Below are 27344 nucleotides of genomic sequence, written 5' to 3'. Positions count from 1 at the left end.
GGACCTACTGTATGTATGAAAAAGAGTGCATGTGTTTTTATAATATATATGACTGCACACACTCTCTTGAGTTTCATATTTGTATGAAGTTTGATACAAAATAAAGTTTCCTGCATCATTTCCAGTTATCAAATACATTCAAACAGTTCAGTGGGACTTGAGGAAGGAGTGTGGAGAAATGATTCCTGAATGTAGCCAGAGTTCAAACGGTGTGTTGACACATCCGCTTAATAAATAAATCAACAGTACATAAATCATAATCATACATTCAACATATTACAATATGTAACCACAAATCATTAAACAACCATCAAATCTATGAGCTACAAGTAAATTGACCATCAACAACAAAAAATCCTCTCTTTCGTTGATCTCTCAATTCCGTCCGTACGTATTCAAAATATTTGTTCCATCTCACTTTGTTTTTTTTTGTGTCCCTTTAATGATTATATAGTTTCAACATTGGTTTTATATATATATATATAGATAGATAGATAGATAGATAGATAGATAGAGAGAGAGAGAGAGAGATATATGTATACACACACACACATATATATTATTTATTTTAATTCACAGTATATCTCCTCATAAATGACATGACAACACCACAGCTGTCAAAGCAAAAACATGTATTTCATTACTTTGCTTTGTTGAAAAAGGAAAAAAAACATGACCCTATTATTTTTCCAGCAATTGCCAGTTAATGCCTGTTTAATGAGTGTAATTTGTCAGCATATACTGATCCGTAAACCAGTCTTTTCTTGCACTGAAATCTGTCTTTGTTCATTCTGTTATTCTTCTGGATCTATTAAGTGGATTATTAGTTGATTGAAGCATTTATGGGGGATAGAGTTGCCCAGAGGGTGGGGCTGCCGCTGGCCTGGCTGTATTAGGCCTCCACTCTTCACTAGAGGCAGAGGCCTGACCCAGGAAAGGTGGTTGAAGTGTCCTGGGAAGCCTGGGCAGGATACTCTCTGAAGGTTTAACCAAGCTGACTTCAAGTTAGATTTTTTATTTGGATGTGGATTACAGACATTTTTTAAACATAAAGACAAAATAAACTACGAAGTAATTTTCGATTATCTCTCCGTGGTCTCAATTGTCCGCTCCACCACTGACTATCCTGCCACACTCTCCTAAAACTGTTCCATATGAAACTGTTTGAGTTCACACAGTCTTGCTGAGGCAGATGTTTGTCCATTGCATGTGCACAACGACCCTTTCATACAGTGACCTCCAGCTTCTTGTGAGTGTGTAATGCAGGAGCCTGAGTCTAAAGCCCCTCCTTCTGGAAGCCGGGCTGAGTTTGGTCAGCTGCAGACTGCACCACTTTAGAGTGTTGGGAGTGTTACTGCGGGAACAACTACTATCTGACCCTGTGCTCAGTTGTCTAGCAGCACGGTCGAGACCTTTGACAGCTGAATCTATCAATGCAGGAACTTGTCCTCTGTTATTGTTGTCTGCAGTTTTAAATTCATACATTTATCATGAACCACTTGCCTTGCAAGTGGTGGTGGACATCGTAACTGAATAGTCAGTGAGGATGTGTACAACTTTCTTATGACTATGACTGGTATTTTAATTTGCTCATATTGTGTGATTTCTAACTACAACTGTACCATGGTAACATGATAGTTTCTGACCTGATCCACCGCTCATCCGCTGTATATGCAATGAAACGCAAAATTATTCAAACATCTGGTAAATTTTGACTTGAAATGACTTTTCTTCAGCAAACAATTTGATGATGATTGGAAGTTGATAATAACAAGACAATGTATAAAAGTCGTCAATCTGGAAAAAAAATCTCAGTTTTTATTTACATTTGAATTGACAAAATTATCCATGCACTTTTCAGTAATCAATAGAGGACATTATAAATATGGAGACTGTAAAAATAAACATCTATTTATATTGTACAAAAGTAACTTTTTATCAAAGTCAGAGTCAAATAATCGTTTACAGAGATGAACTCAGATGCAGGAGTCTCTTGGACAGTGGTTTACTAGCATTAGGGAAGGGGCGATATGGACTAAAAGATGATTATGATAAATGTTTAAATAATAAATGTTTAATAGTAAATATTTTGGCGATAAAGTTAATTATCACAATAAATACATTTTCATTCTATTCCATGTGTTGGACACTACAGTCTCTCATGAAACTGTTTTATGGTAAAACTTATTCATTGAGTTTGACTCCAACATCATTATTTGTTTATGTTTAAATGTAATAGTTAACTAAGTGCAGAGATGAGAAATTCAATGTTTCATGTCTCTGGTAGAACCCGGACGTGTCTGACAGACTGCTCTGCCAGTTTTATTTAGGGGTTTACGTTGACTATGGACCCGTCTCGATACATTTCCTAGATGCTTTTGAAGAAATATTTGAAATAATGTGAGTAAATTATCATGTAGTCATATTCTCTCAAAATCATTATACAAACTGTCAGTCCTATGTCTTGTGTGATGAAAAACCTTTTCACAATTCTCTCACCTAAAATGGTTGTTTTTCATAGCCTTGAAGATTTCACTAAGACTTTGACCGTTTTAGAATATGTTGATGGTCCCTAACTGATGGGTCGTAGCATTAGCGCTGCCTGTGAGAGTGTGTTCGCGATCAGTGAACACTAATGGAGGAGCGGAGGTCCATTGAATATCCAACTGTTTTCACTGCGGTGTTTCCCAGCGGGGGACCAGAGCAGCGGGAGACCACCATGTGTTGATATGAACCAATTCAGACACTCCCATCAGAAAACCTATTGGGACCACTCCATCTAATAAAATAAACACGGATCCAGAGACTTAGAGTCAACCAGTGTCATTATCAAAGGTTCCTTGTATTAAAAATCAGTTTTAAACTCCGATTGTGAACCAAAGTCCACCACACTCTCCACACCTGTCACGCCATTGTCGGTTGTAAAAGAGCACTGAGCTGGAGAGCGTGCCGTGCTGTCACGTTCTCGTTATGTTCATGTATGCAATACAGCAAGTGAGCCGCGTGTTTATCGAATCGATCGTGAGATGCAGAAGTTTGCCACTTACTTAAATACATAGAATTAGCTGCATGACACCCATCCTTGCGCTCCTGGGGGCTGGACGTCACGGGGGAGTGGGAGAGTTTGTTTTGCTCACGATTATTTAAAGTTTGGAACTTATCTGCAGTTTCCTCCTGTCATCAGCGCCAGACGTCCCATCAGTCACAGCGCGTTTCCATGCCGTGAGTGTGGCGACTCGTGAGGTGTGGATAACCTCAAGATTATGCCAGTAAACAATGGCGGCAAAGGTACAGCTGCAAAAGGGTTGAGAATCTGCAAATTATTCATATTCGGTGAAATTACCATGCGGTAACACTTTTTTCATGGAAACCAGTGTGATGACACTACGAGTAGGGCATTATACAGGCACTGATGATCGGACATTTAGGCCGTCATGTTCAGAATGCAGGAGGGCGACCAGACACCTCCATAGCTTAGGGCCGGCTCAGTGTTATTGCCACAACCCAAAGTAAACGTGGCAATTGTTTTTGGTCACGCAAGTCTCTGACACTGAGCGCGATATGAAGATGCAAATGCAGTTATAATAATAATTCAGGATGCCTTTCCTGCAGTGACAAAAAAGTCCAAATGGCACAGATATATGACAGATGCGGTTTTAACTTTTCAACTCAAAAACGATTTGCTCCCATGGTGCAGTTGTAAGGGTCACACGGTATGTCAGATATTGTCTGAAGTTTAAGCGAGTATACATCTCATAAATAACATATGATTTACACTTATCTGTTTCATGAACACAAGTACTTTGCTGTTCAAAACTACATCTACTACTGACTACTACTAAATGATAACATTTATTGGACATCCAGAATTGCATGAATCTGCCAACACTCTCCCTGGTAACTGACTTACCCCGTTATTTTTATTTTTTCATATTTATTTCCCATATTTTTGTTTGTACATTTCTGTGGACCGATTCCCTGCACCTCCTTTTGCTGTTGGTAGATCTTCCATTCAACCAAGACTGGTCATTAAGTGAATAAGAGCAGTGTACTCAGTGTATTGCAAACACAATCTGGCTGTAAACAAAGAAGCAGACTTGTGTCTCTTCAGAATTGGGTTTTAGGTAGACTCAAGTAGCCAACTGACTTTCCATTTTTCCACACTGGGAAGAATTTCCAAACGTGGAAATATGTTGTAAGAAGAAGAAAGATGTGGGGATGACTCTGACTGACTCTCAAATGCATTTTGAAAAATGTGTGGAATAAGAGATCCCACAGTCACGTCACTTGAATCATCAATCTGGTTTGGTTGCAGAAGTGCTAAAGAAAAAACATAAGAAACCTTATGGCTTGTCCTCTCCTGGGTGTAGCACCAGAAATAAATCTGAACAACTATAGGCCTGCATTTGGTTGGTGAATTTGACATTGAGGATTAATTTCTGCTGCAATATTCCGATTCATGACTTTCTGTTGCACACATTAGAAATGTGATTAGAAAAATAAGTTTTTCAAACTGGTTAGAATCTGCATTGTATCCTAGCTTCTCGTTAATTACAACCTCACCTTCACCTTCTTCTACCGCTTATCCGGGGTTGGGTCGCAGAGGCAGCATTCGGAGCAGGGAAGCCCAAACTTCCCGGTCCGCACAAACCTCCTCCAGCTCCTCCCGGGGGATCCCGAGGCGTTTCCAGGCCAGACCGGAGACATAATCTCTCCAGCGAGTCCTGGATCTTCACCAGGGTCTCCTCCCGGTAGGACATGCCCGGAACACCTCCCCAGGGAGACGTCCAGGGGGCATCCGGATCAGATGCCCGAGCCACCTCAACTGGTTCCTCTCGATGTGGAGGAGCAGCGGCTCCACCCCGAGCTCCTCCCGGATGACCGAACTCCTCACCCTATCTCTAAGGGTGCGCCCAGCCACCCTGCGGAGGAAACTCATCTCAGCCGCTTGTATCCGCGATCTCATCCTTTCGGTCACTACCCAAAGCTCGTGACCATAGGTGAGGGTGGGAACGTAGATCGATCGGTAAATCGAGAGCTTCGTCTTGTGACTCAGCTCTCTTCACCACGACGGTCCGATACAGCGACCGCATCACTGCTGCCGCTGCACCAACCCGTCTATCAATCTCACGCTCCCCTTTTCCCTCACTCGAGAACAAGACCCCGAGATACTTAAACTCCACCACTTGGGGCATTACATCTGAAATATTAAAAAAATCTGATGTGTTTGAACAGCGTTCAGTTGTCTTAATGTTCAATTTATTCAAGAATGTTTCTTCATCTTGCTCTTCCTGATGGTGCTAGACTCTTCATCAGCTGTGGGGAGGACTTGGTTCTTTATTGTTTAGAATTTTATGTCTCTCAAATGAATTTCTGTCCATTTACTACTCCAATCTCGAGTGCATGTTCTTTGTGTGCGTTCAGGCTGGAAATCGACAATTAAATTAGGCGCAGACAGGTCCATGAGTCGACTAGTCATGATGTCATGACACTCTGAGACTACAAGACCATTGCAACCTAAACGTATGTGTTATGAGCGGAGCAGAACCCGAGTTGATGAGGAACTCTTGATGAGGCAAGATGATGCCATATTTAATATAATACAACAAAATAAAATACTCAAAAAGTCCAAAACGGAAAGCGTCACCGAACTAGGAGATCAAACAAACGTAAATCTGTAAACAAAGAAACAAAACACAATGAACAGCAATAACAAAATCACACATGCGGTCGTCGATTCGAACTCACGGGAGAGAGGAAATACAGGGTAGGAAAAAACAGGAAATACGCGGAAAACAGACGAAGGAAGGAACATTAACTCAGGCACCAGGGAAAGTCAAAGGATAATAAAATAATGAAAGGAGTGAGCGATAGCGAAGACATACGAAGAGAGCCAATTAGCCAAAGAACAAACAGAGTCAATCTGGCACACATTGCTGGAGTCCAAGTGCTTAAAAGATCTTTCTGATGTTTCGAAGATTAACTCCAGCCGTATGCTATTAACCAGCAGAAAAGGGAGAAACACAAAACAGAAGTATCAGACAAAACGTAAGTGAATCATGACAGTATGTACCTTTCACACCACATTTTAAGCAATAAAAATGGAAATATAAAGTTTTAAAACAACCTTTCACACTATAACAATGGTTGTCCCATCCATTGTTGTTTGCACTTTGTTCCATCAGAGTGCAAAATGACTAGCATTAACTGCAGGTTCAATCTTAACACTACTTCTTTGCCATAAGAAGCAAGCGTTGAAGAAGCAAGGGGAGTGTTGTGTAAAAGCGTCACGTCACAAGTCTGCGCCTCACAGGTGTTCTGTCATCAAATGCTGGGTGTCCTCAACAAATGTCTGGCTGCAAGTCATTGTTTTAAAGCTATAACCTTGGACGGGACGTGAAAGTCCTCATCTGGCTCCTCTCTTTTGCTGACTCAGTACTTCAGTGCTACCTCTTTGACTCAAAACAAAGAGCATGGTTATACCTCTCTGTAACTCTATGACTGCGTAGCGAAGGTATAAATATTGCTAGATTCTAAATATTGTGCTCTTACAGTCAGTGTTGAGAGTTTCATGGTTGTCTACACATTTCTATTTGTGGTTCAGTGTGAATCTGTGTCAGCATAACTCTGCCTCGGTGCAGCCAGTGTTGAGGCTCCAGCTCAGCACCTTCAGTCAGATTAAAAGTGGAGCTCCCCCTTCTGCTTGTTACAGAGTTGACGCTGTAGCCTTTTTAGCATTTTATCATCTTAATGTCAGAAAGACCATGATGCTCAGGGGGGAGCTTTATACAATACACAATGCTAAGCTAGTATTTAAACTTGAATTTAAAAAGGAGGAATCACATACTTAGGACAGTTAGTCATCAGTAAGAAAGAGAAAGAATAGGAATATTAATGAAAATGTTCTTCCTCCTTGGTTGTTCTTCTGTGTCATGGCTTGTGCTTTTGTTGATTTGTAGATTGCTTTAGTTTTCCTATAAAGATGAGGTGTGTTCGAATTTCTCAAAAACGTCTTGACTTCAGACTCTTGACCTGGAGGGTTTCTTTTTTTCATTTGTCTGATGATGGTCATGTGGTCCTGTTCCCACCCTAACACATGCTCACTCCAATGGCATAATATATTTATGTTGGGAAAGTGGACTTTTGTGTCCTGTGTTGACTGTTGTTGTCGCTGATGCATTAGGCTTTCAATTGAAGCACATGTTCCTATATCCTGACGCTGAGGAGTCACGTAAAAGTGGTTCAGAGGTTGATTCGGTAAGGTATGGGATTTCTGACTTCCTGGAACAGCAACGCTGAAGGCTACCTTGGGCGTCAGAATCGGACGCAAAAGACCACTTTCCCAACCTCAATATATTGCGCCATTGGAGTGAGGATGGTTTGCTGACTGAGTGTGTGCTGCTGCCTGGTGGTGGTCATCATAACTCTCATAACTTGCATTTTGTCTTCCTTCTTCCAGATGTCATCGCTCATAATCACTTCAACCCTTACTTCAGACGACTAACCTTCGACGTGTCATCGATGGAGAAGAATGCTTCCAACCTGGTGAAGGCTGAGCTCAGAATTTTCCGTCTCCAGAACCCCGTTGCCAGAGTATCTGAGCAGCGCATCGAGCTGTACCAGGTATCGTAGATGCAAACTGGCAATGCGGGTCCTCCTGTCAAAAAAGGATTCTGATCTCAGTATCAGGCAGATTTCATTCATCATGGTGCATTTTGATTAAAAAGTTAAAGCATTGTACAGTATGTTATATGCACACAACTTAATACTTGATGAGTTATTAATGAAATACTCAGCTAAGCTGCTGATGTTTGCACAGATTCATTGTGATTGTTGCATGTTCACTGGGGACTGGGTGACTCATATTGAACTTGCTACATTAGTCTAGATCACTTTTCGAGCACCAACCTCATCAGTGAACCCACAAAACACTTCATCCTCTTAGTTGAAAACAATGGTTTCATACAAATGCTGGCAATCTACAGTCTGTCCCCAGTCATCTTGTCTGAAGAAGATATAGTCCAAGAAAATAGATACATATTTAATTGAGACTTGCACCATATTGTCCATTATTATCATGCTGAACAGTTCCATACTCTTCAGGGCGGATCTACATATGCACTTAATTATAGCACAATACATTATAACATAACCTTGAATTATTTTAAGAAGGGTTGAGTGCCACCTGTAAAGGCAGGATCATTTGCTTGTTATTTGATTTTGTGGGTCCAGAATTTTCACAGGGTGTTAAACCATAGATTCCATGGCCATCTGGGCAAATATTGACTGTACAATTTAAAGTGGAGGCAACACATCAATTGTGTCTTTAGTGGATGGATCCAAACATATGAAGCCAATTTAATAATCCCTCCCAGCATGCTAGATCTTACACAGCACATCTAGAAGATGGATTGTTGAATCCAATATTCAACAAAATATTTCTCATAACAAATGTGAAAAAAACAACACCTTGTTGCTTGTGCCCATTGCTGCTCCACGAACAAAACTGAACGTTTAACTCCAGACTCCATTCTAGTGTAATCCTAGTTTGAAAAACCCTTGCATGGACATTAGGAAAGGCCATCAGCCAATCGTCCATCCTCACTACAGCAGTGGCATCCGGGGCAGAACGTTCACATACAGTAACCATCAGCATGAACACACAGTTCTGGTGCTTTATTTTGCACTTGTGTGCAACCCTTTAGTAAATTAGCCTTGTATTGTTGTGCCAAAGTCTTCTTGTATCCAGCTGTTTCTTCTGTCAGGCAAAGTGTGAGCACAGCCGTCAGCAGGAGACAAAAATAGTGTTTGGAAATCTTGATAGATAGCACAGTAATCTGAGAGCCATCTGAGGCATGGCACCAGTGTTTAATCCACTGCTGGACGGCAGGCAGAGTCATTCTGCTCTGTAATTGCTCCAGACTGTTGGTCCGTCTTTCAGCCACTCTGCACCCGCCAGTTCCCATGCTGGGTTTACATTCAGACAAGGAGATGACAGCTGAGCTAAACACAGCTCCTAGCAGGGAACTTTTCTCACGCAAACACAGCACTTGTGAATGTGTGAGGGAGGACGGGACACAAGAACACCAGCACTAATCACATGCACTCACTCCCTCATGCCTATACATAGCTACACCTCATCCACAAATGGGGCCAGCCTCTTTTGGCAATGAGAAGTAATGCTGAGTGTTTGGGATATAACTGTAGATATTGGCCTCTTACCCCGTGTTAAGGATGACACACATGATGGGAAGTTAACTAACAGTAATCTGTGAGGTGAAGTTCGAGGCTGTAAGAGCGCCTTGTGTTCTTACCTCAACACAACACTTTAAGATGGCTGCCAAACAGCTCCAGCATCCGTTCATGCTACTGTTATGTATTTTTGATGCATTGTATCCTCGTGAGATGTTTTTGTGTGTGTTTGTGATTTACGTTTATGTGGAAACTGAAACACTCAAGAAAGAAAGTCAGATGAAAACTCAAGTCAATGTGAGTGCAGCAGTGTCAAACCAGTTGCCATACCTGAGATTCAGTGGCGGGCCATGCATTTTACATGAATTAATCACATTTAATTGTTTAAGTCCATTCAAGAAGTGACACAGAAATAGAGTGGAATGTTTTGAAAGTCACTGAATTGGTGACAGCAAAAACAGCAGTGGTCCTGCTCATATGTCCACTCATTTGCACAGTCTCAGTTTCGCATCAGAAAGACTCCAACCAGACGGCCTCAGTTTGTCGACAGTGGCGCAAGAAACATGTCAGAGTAGAATGACACTGCTGCGCCAGTGCAACCCGTTACATGTTAAACGTGAACAAAATAAATATCTCAAACGTTTGCACTCACCAAGCACTAAGCCGGCGGTGGCCGCCTGATTGGAAGTGGCAAACTTTCTCCCCCGGTTATCTCACCGGTGTAGATGCTGGGGAAATGCCTCGCTGTCCCCAACTCGTGTTCTGATTGGCTATCGCAACTATCCATCCACTATATGTGTCCGTTTCTCTGAGGGCACCTGCGCCTGCACTGTTGCTGCCGAAGGCCTTGGACATGACGACACAAGCTAGCTGAATTCTGATTGGATGAAAACTCTAACCTGGAGAAACAACACTGGGATATACTACGACATGAGTATGATTATTATATATATTATATATAGTATATAGTTTGGGAAAATACATTAAAATTTTAATCCATTTTTGTCATAAATATGCTCATGATTTCTGGTTATTTTAGGCCAGCAGAGAAGGATTTGCAGGCCCTGATGGCCCGCCACTGCTGAGATTACAAATAAATAGTAACATATGGATCATGCAGAAAACCTTCACTGTGAGGGTTTAATTTGCTGTCTCCAGGCAGTCATATTAATTGTCAGGTAGGGAGGTGAATATTGGAAATATACTCTACTGGTGTTCAACATCATTTAAATGCCCCCTGGCAGGAGCAGGACAGGAGTCCTTAAATAACTTGCTCTGATTTTTCATCTATAGATCTTGGTGCACAAAGACCCAGCATCTCCAACACAACGCTATATTGACAGCAAGGTTGTGCGGACACAGACAGAGGGGGAGTGGTTGTCTTTTGATGTGACGGAAGCAGTCAGTGAATGGCTTAATCACAGAGGTGAGCATCCTACGTCTTCGAATGTCTATTTGTATGCATTCTGTAGTTAGATCTGTTCGCCGCTCCAAATCTCCTTTTCATTATTTGACTTTGACTATTATTAACTTGGGTTTGTGCTGCTGGAAAGTGGGACTCATGCTTCTATAACAGGCAGTTTCACCTGCATAATCACTGTTTTGGGTGGTCCAGGGACAGATTTCTGGGTTCTTGCATTGTAAGTCTTGCTTCCCGTGCACAGATTTAAACCTTGAAGTGCTTCACAGCAGTGGCTTTTGCAGTCACATTGATGACACTTGGGCTTCCTGTGTTACATGCAGCATGATCAGTGACAGTCCCTCCGGCAAGACTCCTGCTTTGCCACATGATGGTGAGGTGCCAGACCCAGGAACAGCCTGGTTCTAATAGCTAATGGGAACCAGATGGAGCTTCATAGAACTAGCTTCCGGGTACAGCTCTTAATTTCATAGCCCCTCAGGCTCTCAAATGAGACTCTGATGTCTCTTGAACTTAGGGGACTTTGGGACTTCCAAACTAGCCTTATGCTTGAACAGTGATTGTACGGAGACTCTCTCCTTCTCCTTTTCAACTTGTCTGTTTTGAAAAAAAAATTAGATCTTCTCCTCCAAACTTCCACGCCTCCGTTATTGTGTTGCGCCCCCTTTGGGGTAGAATAGTTCACTTTAAGAACCACTGCATTAGGCAAAAGAACTGAGAGTGGAAAGTGAAATACTGGCAACACCGGTCATGACTCTAGCTGGAGTAAGATCCAATGTTATTCCAGCAGGATGCCAAACTGAAAAGTTGGGGCAAATGTGGATGGAACTGAGTGGCTCTCTAAACTCTTCGTTGCTCATTGCTGAGGTTGTTCTCACATTTTCTCTCTCCAGACAGAAACAACGGATTCAAGCTCAGCCTTCACTGCCCATGCTGCACCTTTGTCCCTTCAAATAACTACATCATCCCGAACAAGAGCGAGGAGCTTGAGGCCCGTTTTGCAGGCAAGTTATTGTTTTTCAGCCTTCAGTCTTATAGTTATATAGTTATTATACTTTGTTGTGCGATAGCTGGTGAAACCTTGCTTGGGTGGTTAAAAAGTACTCAAGTCCCAATACTCAACACACACAGAACACACTGAGGTTGGACACAAAGATTTCTGGAAAACCAGTTGTGGACAAACCAGTGCTTCAAAGTCAAACACATTAGCGGATAGTGGGGGGAATTGTGGCATGCTACAACTGTATTGAATAAATGTTAAATACACACCACGCTTGAAAGCAAATCCTGGAATTCACCTATTCAGGACCAAGTTGTTTAAGTTGCTCTGGAGAGTGACATCATGTTGATGTCAAATTGTTATGGCAAATATGGTAATCACTATTATTTTGATTAATATTGAAATGACGATTTGGATATTAATGGCTATTATTTATGAAGTTTGGGAAAATATTATTATACAGTATATTGCTTTCTCTACATAAGAAATTAATTGCAGAGTGAAACTAAACTAAACGTATAAAATTATTTGGTACATCACATGACCATTTAGCCCCTGAATTCGCCAGCATGAACGTGGCTAACATGCAGCAACAACAGACCAGGTAGGTTTGGTTCCCTCATCCGGATCATTATTCTCTTTCCAGGTATTGATGACAGTTTCATCCACGGTGGTGACTTGAAGGTATTCAAGAGGCAGCGGCATAGCACTCGTGCTCCTCACCTTCTCCTTATGCTCCTTCCCTCCTATCGACTGGAGTCTCAGTCCCACCACAAGTCCCACCGGGCCAAGAGAGCCCTGGACGCTGCCTATTGCTCCCGGTAATAAAGAAGTCTCAAACCTTTTTATTTTCTATTGCACACAGAATGAGTGTCTGGACTCTACTTCTAAAGAATAAGAGATGTACTTATTTGAGTGTCTTCTGTGATATTGGTGAGTGATATTGGACCCCTATTGAACACATCAGTATGTGTCAGTTTGCACAAAACTGTTTTTTATTTTAAATATTTATGGTATAAAATGGCATAACCCACCCATCAAAAAGTGCTGCATTTTGCAGGACCCTAGATGTCGTTCATAGATATGAACTTGGTCATCTGGCAGATGTTCAGAGTGCATGAGGGAGAGATAATAAAAACTGATGCATTATGAACCACTAAAATATTTCAGTTTGTAATGGAAATTGTTTCCCTCAGTGCTCACCTCCATTTCATTGATTTCATTGCAGAAATGTGCAGGACAACTGCTGCCTGCGTTCACTCTACATTGATTTTAGAAAAGACTTGGGCTGGAGATGGATCCATGAGCCGAAGGGCTATGAGGCAAACTTCTGTGCTGGCGCTTGTCCTTATCTGTGGAGTGCAGACACACAACATTCCAAGGTGCTTGATCAGTGATGCAGTCATCTCTACAGACTTCACTCTTCATTCGTCACCACGTACTGTACCTGGCTTATTCGGGTCGTAGAGGCAGCATCTTCATCAGGAGGACAAAGACTCCTTTATCCCTTGCTATGTCAACACATATGTAAGGATCCCCAGATGGTGCCTGGCCAGAGTGGAGATGTAATCCCTCCATCTCGTGGGATTATGATCATTTTAGCCAGTTGTATTCTGGTTCTGATTTTTTTGTCATGATGCTTTTTGGGTTGCACAAAGACTGCTCAGAAGAAAAAGAAAACTCAGAAGAAAATTGTTCTGGTTCAGCTCACTTTTTGTCGCCACGTTGTGACGCCATGACTATCCAACTTCCAACTGATCTGTTGCACCATTGTCACTCACGAACAAGCCGCCATGATATGAAAGCTCCTTCACTTGGGCCAAGGACTTGTTCCCAACCTCAAACTACTGAACCTAATTACCATGGCTTCATACACTGTTCCGTACCTATCCAGTGTGGGCTAGAGGTCACAGGCTGATGATAGCCAACTGGAAAACATCATCTACAAAGAGCAACTATGAAAATCTCAGGCTGCCAAGCTGTGGGCATTCCTCCCCAACATCCCATCCATGAAAGGCACAAACAGGATTGGTGACATGACACGGTCCTGACAAAAGCACCCTTGCAGGAAGCATGTCTTACAACCTGGACGCAACTCTTACTTTGGTCATGAAGGGATTGGATCCCTCCAGCATGGTTGACAGGGTGAAGAATCTTGTTGCATGGCCAGGACACCATCCTCATTTCTGTTGGATCAGATAATCAGAAATCTGTCTGACCCTCCTAACCAGCATCCTACCCCCAAGGCAATTTAAAATATTACACTGTCAGTCTTATTGTCTGAGTCTTCTGTGAGTCTAGTAGTGTCTGTGACAGATGCATCTGAGGAGCGCATATGGCTGTATCCTGTTGGTCATGGTGGCCATGGTTTTGCTTACATCATCACGACATCAGGATTCAGCCAAGTTGTTTCGGTGTTGAAGGTCTGGTGGACAGTGGTGAAACAAATCAGTTAAAAATGAATTTTCTGTTTAAAATAGGTGGGACTCTTCTGCAGTCATTATGCACATATTACGGTTGATAAATGAGTGAAACACGTAGGTCGTGATGATATGACAACAATTTTTCTGTGGTTACTGTTCAGTGTTATTTACTTCAAGTTTCGTTTACAGGTCTTGGGCCTCTACAATACCATCAACCCAGAAGCGTCTGCATCGCCCTGCTGTGTGTCCCAGGACCTGGAGCCCCTCACTATTTTATACTACATTGGCAAGACTCCTAAAATAGAGCAACTCTCCAACATGAAGGTCAAGTCCTGCAAGTGCAGCTAGATCTCAGTCTACAGTAGCATCAACACTTCAGCTGGTAACATAACACAAACAGGCGTGGGAAGCCCGGTGAACTCAAGCAAGAATCTTGATGGTGACACCATGTAATTCCTGACCTGTTCACAGGGCTCAGTGTTTTACTGAAAAAGCCCAAACCTGGACTGAAGAGCGAGGAACTTTCCCTCTTTAAAACTGCACAGTGAGGAGCAGCGATCATCTGAGGTGGAAAACGGAGCGCTGATCTGCAGTTTACTTGATGCTGTTACTGAAATAGTGTGTGTTGCCTGGCCACACACTCCTGTGAACCTGGCAGGTCCAATTAGGAAACAAAATGTTTAAAAAGCCAGTGATAGATTTGAGAGACACTGGGATGAAGAGGCCCGATTTAGCATCTTCTCGTCAACGTTTATGAAATCATACCTGTCTTTGAAGTCTTGATCACACATATAGAACATCGTACTGTTTAAAAATGGCATCATTGACTTTAAATGTATTATTTCTTTTCATGGAACTTCTCTTGTGTATCATCATCATGTTAAAAAACCTACTTGAATCAAATCCCCTGGCAGGATCTCTTGGCATTTCCCATAATGTTTGGCTCCACTAATCCTCAATCTTTTTATTAACTTACAAAGCTTTACACTCCCGGGCGTCTCGTATACTTTTCTCAAACTATGCGCATGATCAATTGATACTCATTCATTAATGAGATTGGTGGAATCCAGAGGATTTAAGTTAAGCAACCGGAGCTGAACAAATATGTGGAACATGATACAGCATTTATCTGGACTTCAGTGTGGTGCAAGTGTTTGGATATAGATTTTACCTTTTGCTGTAATCCTGTAACGACATTTAAGGATGACAATGCGTTCGGACATTGTGGTCAGTTATTGTGTGATCTCGCAGAAGCAACTTGGGAAAGGACTTTGCATTGGGACTTGATTTTGTCAAAGCTGCAACACAGATCGTTTGCTCCAGAGAATTTGTCTTCTCGCAGTCTATGTGAAATGAACAGCCAATTCTGACTGTGTTGGATCACATGATCTCTTATCAGCTCCTCTTATAGGTTGCCTTCCTGACTGCTGGCTGAAGTGGCACCAGACCTTCACACATAGCAAAGATCCACAGCAGTGTATGTGTGATAGGGAGCAAGTGAAGACGTGAATTAAAATGGAGAAGTGAAGCAGAAGATAAAGTGCTTGTATTTAGTTTGTGCTCACCAACATTGTTTTGGACCCTGAATAATTTTCCACTCTCTCAGGAATGTGTGACAGAAATGTAAAATAACTTGGACTACAGACACTCATTCTAGTCTCAGATCATTCATAACTGATTTCTGTGCCATTGCAGCCCTGTGAATAACACTAGGAGACTGAGAACCCCAATAGACAAATGCTGTCGGAGTCTGGGCCTCTATGGTCCCAATGTATGTATACATGGATGTTCCTCACCAGGAGTATTGCCATACAGACAGGCCTGCTGCTTATCAGAGGATGTTTTGAGAGGAAACGTATGTAGTTGTTGTTAGAGAACTGTCCAGTTGCCTGAGTCCTAGGTGTCCGACGGATGACTTGATGGATATGCAGACCTCTGCAGGCATTATGTCACACCCAAGTTAAAACACTGGAAGTTTTTGTCACGTGTCTCCATGCAAAGTCGCTTTAAAGCAGGCTTCAAATTGCTTCAAATAGCTTCATTTCTCTTATTCATTTCAGTCTATTAAATGGCCAGATAGCTGTGCAAGGTTGTGCTACAATGGCTCCTTAACACTGCGAAAGGAAAAAAAAAAGCTACAGTAGTCTTTGTTAAATATTTCTCGACCTTGTTCAGGGTGCACTCTGTTGTGTAAATTCCTCACGCGACTTTGTAGCAAGTAGTTTTATTATTGTTTCTTATGAATTATGATTTTTTGATGAAAACAAGTTCATTGTATTCTTAAGGAGTTGTCTTGAACAGCATCACTCCCCATGACCTGCAGCTGGTATTTTAAAGCCCATGAAAGTTGTTTTCATGATCTTTTATGATGTGCCTTGACAAAGGATTGTTTTCCTTACTGCAGAACGACAAGAACAGTTTCAATTGTTAGTCCTGCTGATTTGTTAGCGTTAAACCTGGACAGATGTTGCTCTCCACCATGGGAATGACACCATGTGTTCAGATTCCTTGTTCAATATGGACAAACTTCTCCAAGGGTGTACATGACAATGATTTGGCAGAGGTGGAAAACTGCCTTCATCAAAACATTTCTCTCTTTTTTATTGTTTCCCCTAGTGAAATCAACCTAAGATCTTTGATGATAGGGGCCCGGTTTCCATCTGTTCCACCTGTTCTTGCAAGCCTGCTCACGAGAGGACCATCCCTGCTGTCCTCCTTCACCAGAGAGACTTTTACGCTCCTCATTGTAACTGACTCAGTCCTTTCGCCATTGGCTCTCAACTGGTCTGGCTTTGGGCCCAAACATCACCCCTTAATGAGGAGCTGCAACACTGTTGTATTTATTCAAGTATGTCCAAAGAAAGAAATAATTAGCACACTATAACATTTTTATGATTGACCAAAACCACATATTAGTGGGTCAGTAGATGATGAAAAAGCGTTTTGCTTTAACTGCTTCTATCCAGGCCTCTGTTGAATTTGGTTAACCACTTGGATGCAGTGATGCCATGGCTTCCCAATGAACAATGTAAGCCAATAAAATGCATTATTTTCTCTGTCCATGCAAATCGTTTAGCTTTCATGCGACCTTTTGTTGTTGTTTTACAGCGTGCAAGAGTGTGAATAGACTGGGGCAGAGGGAAAATGGTACAAATCAACCATTTTTAACAATCACAAAGTCACATCATTGTAGGTCCAGCAAACAACACAGACAAACACTCACTCTGAATATACAGGTTTAATCGGTCAAGAGTCACAAGTGCAGGACTGACAGAGGTCCAATAGAGTCACTGATACCCCACCCTGGCTGTTTTCTGTCATCACATAGAATCCCAATTTCTAAGAAAAGGTTGATGTATTTTGCCTTAAGAATGTCCAAGATTATGCTTGTGTCTACACAAAGTTGCACTGATGCTGTTCTTTAGGTTCTACTTCCTTCCTTTGACTGTGGAAGCCTCTTCATCTACAGACGACTCTGTTAGGCTCTTGCTTATTTCATGCATGGATCATAATGAAAGAGGAGCTGAAGGTTTGTCAGAACAAAGCTGTTATTTCAATGTTCATTATTTTTGTTCTTTTGTTGTTGAAGATGTTGTAAATCACAATGCTATAAATTATTTAAGATACAAAGGGAACTCTGTCTCATGTGTTCTGTCGGGTGCTAAGTGAAGAAAACCAAATGCACAGGATGCAATGTTGCAGTAGAGGTAACTCCAGTCCTTTTCAAAGCGGTGAGTCATTTGTAAGACAAAAGTGACTCAGAGACTCCTTAGACTTCAGCCTTGAACAGGACATCAGTATATGTGAACCCCGACACTCCGGGATGGAACCCGTCTCCAACCGAGACAGAGATCCCCCGCTACATCAAATAGAACACAGTGGATGTCTGACGTCACAGTGACACACATGTGACACACATGTCAGCTGCCTGTGTTGCATGTTGCCATATTAGGCTTTCAATTTCATTACGTTTTGCCTTCCACAGCATACATGGGTAGCGTGCCATGGAAAAAAAAGAGGCAGGGGTTCAGGCTGAGCTATGGTGTGGTGAGCTTTTCACTCTGCATAATCGCTTGTGTCATTCGCTATATAAAGCACTTCAATGATCGTACTGTCAGTTAGGTGCGGAGCCCCATCAGGTGCTACAGTATATATGCCAGGCGGCATTTAAGTTGAAGTAGTGATAAGGCCTGTGATGATTTGTAGAACATTACTAGGGAGTACAGTCACGATACAGTGCATCATTTTCACAACATGCAACATGGCTAACTTGAAAATACACCTGGGGTGGGGGCACCACCATGGAGGACCTTTAACCTTGTCAGAGAATGATGGTCCAGAGTCAGTCATGACTGTTTTGTATTTTTTATTTAAAGAACTATCTTGGATTCATATGTAGTGAAAGACTCAAAACTTGGTAATCATAAATAATGGTTTCTGGCCTTTAGAGCAGACCTGGGCAAAGTGCGGCCCGGGGGCCAAATGCGGCCCTTTGACTGTATTTATGTGGCCCTCCTGGAGTCAGAGCAAAACTATAAAACTGACATTGTTGTTGTCTCTGACATTTTGTCTTATGGATTGTTTTTTGTTTATTATGATGTAACTGAAACATAACCTTCTTGTTTAATTATTTTTCTAAATCTTTTCTGTTGGCTATTTTAGGAGTATTTCTTGTCCCTTAAAATACATCAGAATTGAAAGTAAATTTTGAAATGTATGAGCCACATTGACAATCTTTAAATGGAATGTGGTTTACATTAAATAAAACACAACAAACCAACAGTTTATATGCATTTTTACAGTGTAGATTCATAATCACACATGATTTTTATTTTCAATTTTCTCTTGTTCTCCTCTCTTTGTGTTTGACGGCCCTTCTCAACGGTCACAATATATAACCCGGCCCCTTGGGAAATTTAATTGCCCACCTCTGCTTTAGAGTGATTGGAGCATTTTCTGAAGGAGGTTGATAAGCTCACACAAGCGTTCATGTTGACGTGCACTTTTGGTTCATTGTTGTGAGTTTTAAAGTCACACGTATTGAAAGAGATTACTTCATCCTTATCCACTCCTCCAAGAGCGTCGCTGCAGTGCCTTGTCGCTGTTCAGGTCAGGCATGAGAACTGCGTGTAGTTTGTGGGTGAAAGGTCCCGCTGTCTCCGCAGACCAGAGCAATTTGGAGATTTGAGGCTGGCAGGAGACAAAAACACAAAATCAGAGAAAAGCATTCTGAGTGTGACATCATCAGCAAGGAATGTGTTGGCTCCCAGAACAGAGAGCAGTCTCAGGGCTGTGTTACTCAATGTGTATGAGGCTGTGTGAGGTGAAATCACCTGTGTCTGACCTTGGCCCACTTGATGGCATTGCCCACCCCAACACCGGAGTGAAGACAGAGGCTTGTGTTGCCACTTTAATTACACAGGAGAGCCGGCTTAATGCACCTTTCAGATCACTGGCTCGCTTTGTATTTCATGCAGAATTGGAGCACAAAGGGAGCCAGAAGTATCATTCACACTCACAAGCCGACCCCCGCGCCAACGCCACCTCCCTCCCCTGCTTTTTTCCTTCTCTGTCTGCAACTCTCCTCTGAAGTTTGACAGGCGTCTTGGAGATATCACGATAGAGAAGCAGGAAGGCAGACCCCGGACATTCAATCCCTCTAGCGCCAGTCTGCCTGCCTGTCTGCCTGTGCAGTCAAGTTCACTTTATTGTCTCCAACCACAAACACAAATAATTCACTTTTAAGTGCCTTCAGTGAAGAAAAAAGGCAATGGAAATTATGAATGCTATATATCAGACAGATTAGTGCTATATGGCGCACCACTGTGTGTACCTGATAATAAGGTTGAGGTGAAATATCAGCAGAATTCTCCCCCTCACTTCTACTTCAAAAATAGCTTATTGTGAAAGACGCCCATCTTAAAATACATACACAAATATGAATTGCCATCTGACTTAGAATAAAGAGGTAATTATACAATCCTGATCTGAGAACTTTAAGTTACCATTCTGCTTGTTTACTGGTTTTCAGTCCATAATAAGTTGGCTTCTTACTTGCCTCTTCAGTGTTTAATTAAACTACTGTTCTGTCACTGTAACTTCCTTTTTTATGCATTCACAATTATGTCACATTTTAGAAGGAGCAACGTATAATTCCCACTCCTATGGGTCACGTGACTTCAACCAAAACAACAGACAATGTAGATATTTTGGCTTCTTGACATTTACCAATTTTTCTGCAACTTTTCTTTTTTGAGTGTAAAAAAACCAACAAACATGGAAAACAAACAAGATGACCATCTCTCACCAGGCTTTAGACTCAACGATGCGACAATGTTTAATTTGCATTATAATTTACTAAAAATGCTTACTGTTAAATTTTGAGAGAATGAGCACACCAGAGAGATTGTTATTATTCAGGATATATTTTTTATTTGCCATAATTTGTTGTCATTTATCTTTTTGTGTAGTCACATTCATCCCTTAAGTTACTTCTTAAGTGTATTTTTTTTTTAAAGCTTGCTCGACTTTCACCCACCCATACTTACGACCATGGCCAGCAGATGCTTTTTTTTATTATTATTATTCAATGTCTGGCACCGCAGCATGCAACGCGTACGACAATTATGCCAGCCAGCCGGCATCCCGTAAAACAGTTCCAGCAGCACAGCTTCTCACTCTCACACAGCGATCTACCACCACAGTAGTACCTATAACCCTCGCGTTGGCTTTTGAATGGCATTCGACTTGTGTATGTATATACAGTAGTATAGTGCCATCACATTCCTAACCCATAGGGTTCAATATGATGTCTGTTCACCTTTTGCAGCCTTTACAGCTTCAACTCTTCTTAGAAAGATGTCCACAAGGTTGAGGAGAGTGTTTCTCGGAATTCTTGACCAGAGCGTATTGGTGAGGTCACACGCACTGATGTTCGTTGAGAACCTGGCTGTCAGTCTCCGCTCTAATTCATCCCAAAGGTGTTCTATCAGATTCAGGTCAGGACTCGGGCCAGTCAAGTTCATCCGCACCAGACACTGTCATCCATGTCTTGCTTTGTGCACTGGTGCACAGTCATGTTGGAAGAGGAAGTGGTCGTTCCCACAAGGTTGGGAGCATGTTCGATAATTCCTCCTCCAACAAATTTCACACTTAGCACAATGCAATTTGAAAAGTACCATTCTCCTGGCAACCTCCAACCCAGACTCGTCCATCAGATTGCCAGAAGGAAAAGCGTGATTCATCACTCCGGAGAAGGCGTCTCTACTGCTCTACAGTTCAGTGACGGCATGCTTTACACCACTACCTCCAGTGCTTTGCATTGCACTAGGTGCACATGGACAAACAATTAAGGAGAAAAACCTGAAACAAACAAATCGGAAGTTAGCAACCAACATAGTTAAAGGAGATCAGAAACCTCAGCGGAGCAAAACAAACTGGTAGAAACAAAAGTTAACTTAGGTGGTGCGACTCACACACAATAGACAAAGAACAGAAAGTACAAGTAGTGGAAAAACTCAACCCTACAGGCAAGAATGAGAGAATAAAATAAACAGAAAGCATATGGCGCTTCAAAAACGCACTCAGACTAAGAAAACTAACAAATGCTGAAGCACCAGAGAACAGGGGGAGATCCAGAGAAGTCAAGTTTACCAGCGTAGGAGCACGATCTGACCACACAGGACACCGATTAGGCACCCGGTAGGACTCTCGCAGCCATCCTACCACTTGGTACTCACCAGTACACTGAACGTTGCAGAGATCAACTGGCTGAATTGGCGGGTGAAGGAAGCTATCAAAAATGATTGGAAGGAAACACGACTGCATGGGGTGGAGAATGCAGAGTATTAGTGCACATGCGGTCTTACACCCATTCTTCGGTGAATGGAAGCTCTTCACCTCCTTAAAGAGGACTGTGAACTTCCAACACGCCTTTGGGCTGTGACACAGTAAAACAGTGAGCAACATCTAACAAGACCTGTGTCTACTCTGAGAAGGCAAAACCTTGTTGATCAACTGGAGACACTTGAGTCTCCATGACATGTTATTGAATATGCCTTTTCTTTCTTACCAGCTGCCCCAACCGTCTTCAAAGTATTTGTTTCTGGCGCCCCCCACTGGTACAGCCCTGTAAACAGAGGTGCCTGCAATGGAACAATGCTTCGATCTGTAGTCTGGTTTCTCCAGCCATGATGAAGGTGAATCGAATCACAGCCATCAGTCCGGGCAGCACTTGACTTCGGACGTGTCGCCAAAGCAAAGCTGTTAAGTGAGAAGCATTGTTGAAAGAGTGGGTGTGTTCAAGCGTCTCCTGGATGGTCGACGCTGACGAGAGCCTGTGAGAGCATGGCAGAAACTGAGCGGGGCAGAGATTATGAAGGTGGACACATTGGATGTACATGTGGCCTGCTTCTCATGCAGAAATGAGGTTTCATTTACACATCAACTGACGACATCCACTCACGCCTAAAAGAAGCCTGTAGTTCTCTGATCGTTACTCAACAAATCAGGGAGTTAAAGAAGTACTCACAATACTGAAAAGGACAAGCAGAAGATTCTGCCACAGACACTACGTTTAGAAGCATCTAAAAGTGTAGGTGGCAGTTTAACGGGAAGCTGAGACTCACGTTAGCCACGTCCTCCTCCTTGTTTAGAGCAACAATGTTTCTTCACCTCCATATAGTTGAATACATGGCGTTCTGTCGCACATACTGTGACATCTACTGCCTGCCCTTTCTTCGTTTTGCTCCGTTTATATGCAAACGTGCAACAAGAATATCTCAACTGTGGCTGGAATTTTTGAAAAGCAGCATTTCCAGAGGTGAATATTTGGTTTGTGTATGAACACAGGGTGCAAATGAAGAGCTATTTTATCATCACTCATCTTTAATGCTGCAACAAGGGGATCCATAGAGTCAGCCCTGGCCTTCTATCAACAGCCACAGGATTACACTGTTGAAACCCTGATAGTGGAGTGAGAAGAATTCATATTGAATATGCATTAAGTATTAATGCCAAATAAAATTGTCTATTATAATAATAATGCATGGTTAAAATTGTAATAGTCGTCAACACAATTTCTGCAGTGGCTTTTGTGATCTGTAGGTAAAGCTCACAGCCTCATGCTCTCTCGCGCTTGTGAAGTGAATCACAGATGGGAAGTGCAGCAGTTATAACGTTTCGATTTTTACCCTCCCATGGTGAGTTGATGGACGATGGAGGGAGGTTTGGGTGGGCTACAAGGGATTAACCCCAGGGCTGTAGTCTGTGTGTCTGTGTGTGTACAGTGTGTGCGAGCAAGAGTGCAATCGGGGAAAGAAAGACGGGGTAACTACAACAGTCCATGTTGGCTCAGTTACCCCATGCAACATCAGAGCTATGCCTGCTAACTCCCGATCAAGATTTTATCTTTGGTGTACCGATGGGTGGGTGCACCCTCTAAAAACTAGATCTGGTATTGTCATTAAGCAAGCTGGTTGAAACATCTGCAGCCGCTTTCAAGTTTTGTTTTTTTTTTTTGCCCTGATCCACATAAAATGAGGAACACATTTTCCTTCAGCAGTCAGGGAGCGCACACACACACACACACACACACACACACACATAGGTTTGTCACACCGTCTTTGTGGGGTCCGCTCATTGGTCTTGCTTCCCCCAGCCTCTCACCCTAAACCTAACCATCCAAAACAAATGGGTAACCGTAACCAGGACGAAACTTAAACCTTACTATAATTACCCAGATATTTTGAAGTCTTCATCATCAAATTTAGGCTTTACATTGTGGGGCCAGGCAAAAAGGCCCCACAAAGGCATAATTGCACCACAAGGAGGTGTTTTCCCCAAAATTGGACCTCCGTAGGATAGATAAGCTTAAACGCACACACACACTGGTACAGTTTTGTGGGGACATTTTATTGACTTTCATGCTTTACCCAAAGAGGTGTGTTTCTAAGGACTGGTCCTTACAAGTAAAGCTATACAAGGAGGCACACATCCACACACACAGACACACGGCACCAAAAGTAGAAAGTAGAAGGAGCATCATCATACAAAGACTTAGGTCATCAGAGTCTTATACAAGTTGTTTCTCAGTTGCAAGCAACCAGTCTTGTCCAAGACGCATTGAAAAGTAATGGCGATTGACTGGTGCTATGTACCAACAAGGAGAATTTTTTCAATGGTGAAAAAAATTGAGCATCCCCTCTGAAAGTTTTTTTTACCACGAAGCAAGAATCAGACATGCCTCAGTAACATTACAAAAGTCAGCTCCTATCGACGCCACCATTACGTTTTTTTGTTGACAAAAGCAATGTAACAACTCGGTTTGAAGGAAAACAAGTCCTTTGTTTGCATGGACAAGCTCCTCCTTCTTCCTCAAAAACTGTTGAGAAATCGCATAGTTTGTTGCTGATATAGCTCGTGACTTCCACTGCTTTTTTACAGAATTGGTACCTCCGGTTTTGCATTTGAGCCAGTTATGATGACAGAGTGTCACGGGCTTTTCACACTGCGCATTTTGTCTCGGATGGCCTGAGTCCGATTCGCCCCCTGCTGTGGTGCCTTGCTCCTCTCCGCCTCAGGCAATGTCCTTTTTTTCTCAGCTGGCAGCACTATGCCTTGACCTTGACACCACTCCTCCTGATAACAACATGCAGGTGAACATCACTGGTCACCAGGGAACTATAGCACGCCGTTCCTGTGGTTCCTCTGGCCACAACACAATTGTCTGACAAGCCAATGGGCAACGATGTCAATGCTGTGACAAGTTGAACCACTTCTACAAGATGTGTCGCTCAAACAGCTGTCCACGTCCTCATCACGAAGATCACCTGCATCACCGAGTCCAACCACCATTCACTCTGTGGGCTCCTGCGTCAAACCCTTTGAGTGGTGCACAGTGGAGTTAGACGGTATCTGTCTGCCATTGCAGCTGAACATTGCAGCTCTCAGATTCCCGCTCTGTAAGTCCACAATCCGGCGACTTTTTCCTCACCATCTAATGAAGTCGGATTCAGACGAACTGTATGTTGTACATCCACAAGCAGTGCCTCAGTTGTCAAGAAAAGTCTTCTCAAATGTTTGATTGGTGGCTTTCCTATACTCAAAATCGAGTATAATCGACAGGCGATACATCGCTAGCTACCAGGTGAGAGCACTCATAGAGCTGTGAGGTGGTAAACTTTTTAGGTGATTTATGGTGGTTCATGCAGTCAATGGTCAGGCTATACCTTATGACAGTCATGTTAGCTGCTCATGAAGACTTGACCATTCCAGCTGGCAAGAGTTCAAGTATGGTGCTGGGTGTCTCAAAACCTTGACTCCACTGATCCACTTGTGTTGTATGAACCAGAGGAAAACATTGCTTTAAAAGAGCTGAGTGTAGGACTGGGGCTCTCTGGGATAAATAATCCATAAAACCCTTTAGTGAAGATCCAACCACTAAAAGCATGAGATAAGAGTACTACCCTCAGCACCATCCAGCATGTTGTCAAGATTACTGAAGACTTGCAGAGTGAGACGCCAGAACAAACACCGCTTACTCAAACACAGTTGCGGTCACCAAACCATCCACTCCTCATGGTGCCACCTGTGATAATTGGTTACCTCCTGTCGATTTAAGCCACCTAAGCCCAGACCAATGGAAGGCAGTTGAGAAAGTACTAAGAGCGAAGTTGGATACCTTCACTACAGATGGAACTCAGACTCAAAGTCATCCATCCTTAAACCAGTAAAGCAGTATGGCCTGATTGTCAAAAGTGGATAGTAAAGTCGCAGTCACCCTATACAGCCCCTGTCGTTTGTGTACAAAAAAAGATGGATCTTTACACCTGTTTATAGATTACTTCTTCTGAACAACAAAAGTGTGCCAGACAGACACCTGCTTCCCCATATGCAGGATATAACCGACTCCCTCGGAGGGTATAATTGGTTCTCTATCCTGGACCAAGGTAAAGCGTACCATCAAGGTTTCATCGCAGAAGGTTCAAGGTACCCAACAGCCTTCATGACTCCTTGGGGCCTTTATGAATGGGTGAGGATACCATTTGGTTTGTTTAATGCTCCTACAGCCTTTCAAAGCAGCATGGAGGAGATGCTCGACAATCAATGGGATGAACGCGGCAACCCTGCCTAGATGACATGCTTTGCTTCTCAGAATTATTTAATAATCATGTCCAGGTGTCGTGAAAAGTTCCCCAAGCTCTGAGATGTCATGGAGAGAAGATGACGTCTGAGAACTGTTCCGTAATGAGGCCAGCTGTCTTGTGTCCGCAGATGGAGTAAAGGTGGATCCTAAAGATATCGAGACAGTTCACAAACTGTTGGAGAAGTCAGGCAGCTTTTGGGGTTCCTAAGCTGCTACTGAATGTAAATGCAGGATTTCTCACACATCACCAAACCCCTCTACAAACTGTTGCAAGTCAAGTCTCACTCATCACCAACTAAACCAAGTGAGAAAAGTGAGTCATGACCAGCAGTCTTCTCAAACCCCAGTGCAAGTAGAACAAAGAACATCAGGAGATTCTGGAGAGCTTGACTGAGATGATTGCTCAACCACCAGTATTAGCATATCTGAACTAATCCATCACTCTCAATTCTGACGCATAACTTAAGCAGTGGCAAGCTACAGTTTCTGGCACCCTGGTAGGCAGTGTGTGATAAGTTCAAAGACTATCTTTACTACACCCCACACTTCATGGTTTTCACTGACAACAACCCCGTGACATAAGCTCACTGTTGTTGGACATCGTTGGGTGGGACAATTGGCAAAAGAACTGCCAGAAGAAGCTATTGCTGGAGTCTGAGAAGAGAGCAAAAGAGCTAAACAAGCCGGTGTTGCATAGATTACGGCCCTATATCTCATCATGCAAAGTGGTCCCATCAAAGAACCTCTGTAATCCATCAGTCATGACAAACTTGTCCAAGAACAAAGAGCTGATTGGAAAAGTCATTGAAATGAAAGAAGACGGCATCACACCAACAGACGTTGACAAAGTTGACGCAAGCACAAAAAGACTGCAGAAGTGGAGTCGATTATACCTGGAGAACTAGTCCTGACTGTTGTCCTTACACAAATCCATGACAACATGAACCATGTCAGTCGTTGTTGAGAAAACCCTGAGACTGGCCTTCCATGTGGAGAGAGATTGAAGAGTATGTCACAAGGAAGTGTCAGTGTATAAAGCAAAAGAAGCCAGCCAGACATGAGAGAGCACCCATGGGCAGTATAACATTGAATTCCCCACTGCAGCTTGTTTGCATTGACTTCCTTCACTGCAAGTCTTGCAAAGTGGTTTCGAATACATACTTT

General features: G+C 42.6%; 1 protein-coding gene across 1 annotated transcript in view; it reads left to right on the top strand.

Annotated features, from left to right (window-relative positions):
- tgfb2 (transforming growth factor, beta 2) overlaps nucleotides 1-17654 on the top strand; it is a 30895-nt gene extending 13241 nt beyond the window's left edge. The window contains exons 2-7 of the mRNA XM_053881074.1: nucleotides 7460-7623; nucleotides 10486-10618; nucleotides 11506-11616; nucleotides 12259-12433; nucleotides 12841-12994; nucleotides 14225-17654. Of these exons, the coding sequence (XP_053737049.1) occupies nucleotides 7460-7623; nucleotides 10486-10618; nucleotides 11506-11616; nucleotides 12259-12433; nucleotides 12841-12994; nucleotides 14225-14383 (896 nt within the window). The 3' untranslated portion in view covers nucleotides 14384-17654. The remainder of the gene's footprint in view (nucleotides 1-7459; nucleotides 7624-10485; nucleotides 10619-11505; nucleotides 11617-12258; nucleotides 12434-12840; nucleotides 12995-14224) is intronic.
- The last annotated feature ends 9690 nt before the right edge of the window (nucleotides 17655-27344 follow it).

The sequence above is a fragment of the Synchiropus splendidus genome, chromosome 12, assembly GCF_027744825.2.
Source record: "Synchiropus splendidus isolate RoL2022-P1 chromosome 12, RoL_Sspl_1.0, whole genome shotgun sequence".
Classification (NCBI taxonomy): Eukaryota; Metazoa; Chordata; class Actinopteri; order Syngnathiformes; family Callionymidae; genus Synchiropus; species Synchiropus splendidus.
This window is presented reverse-complemented; position numbering and strand designations above follow the sequence as displayed.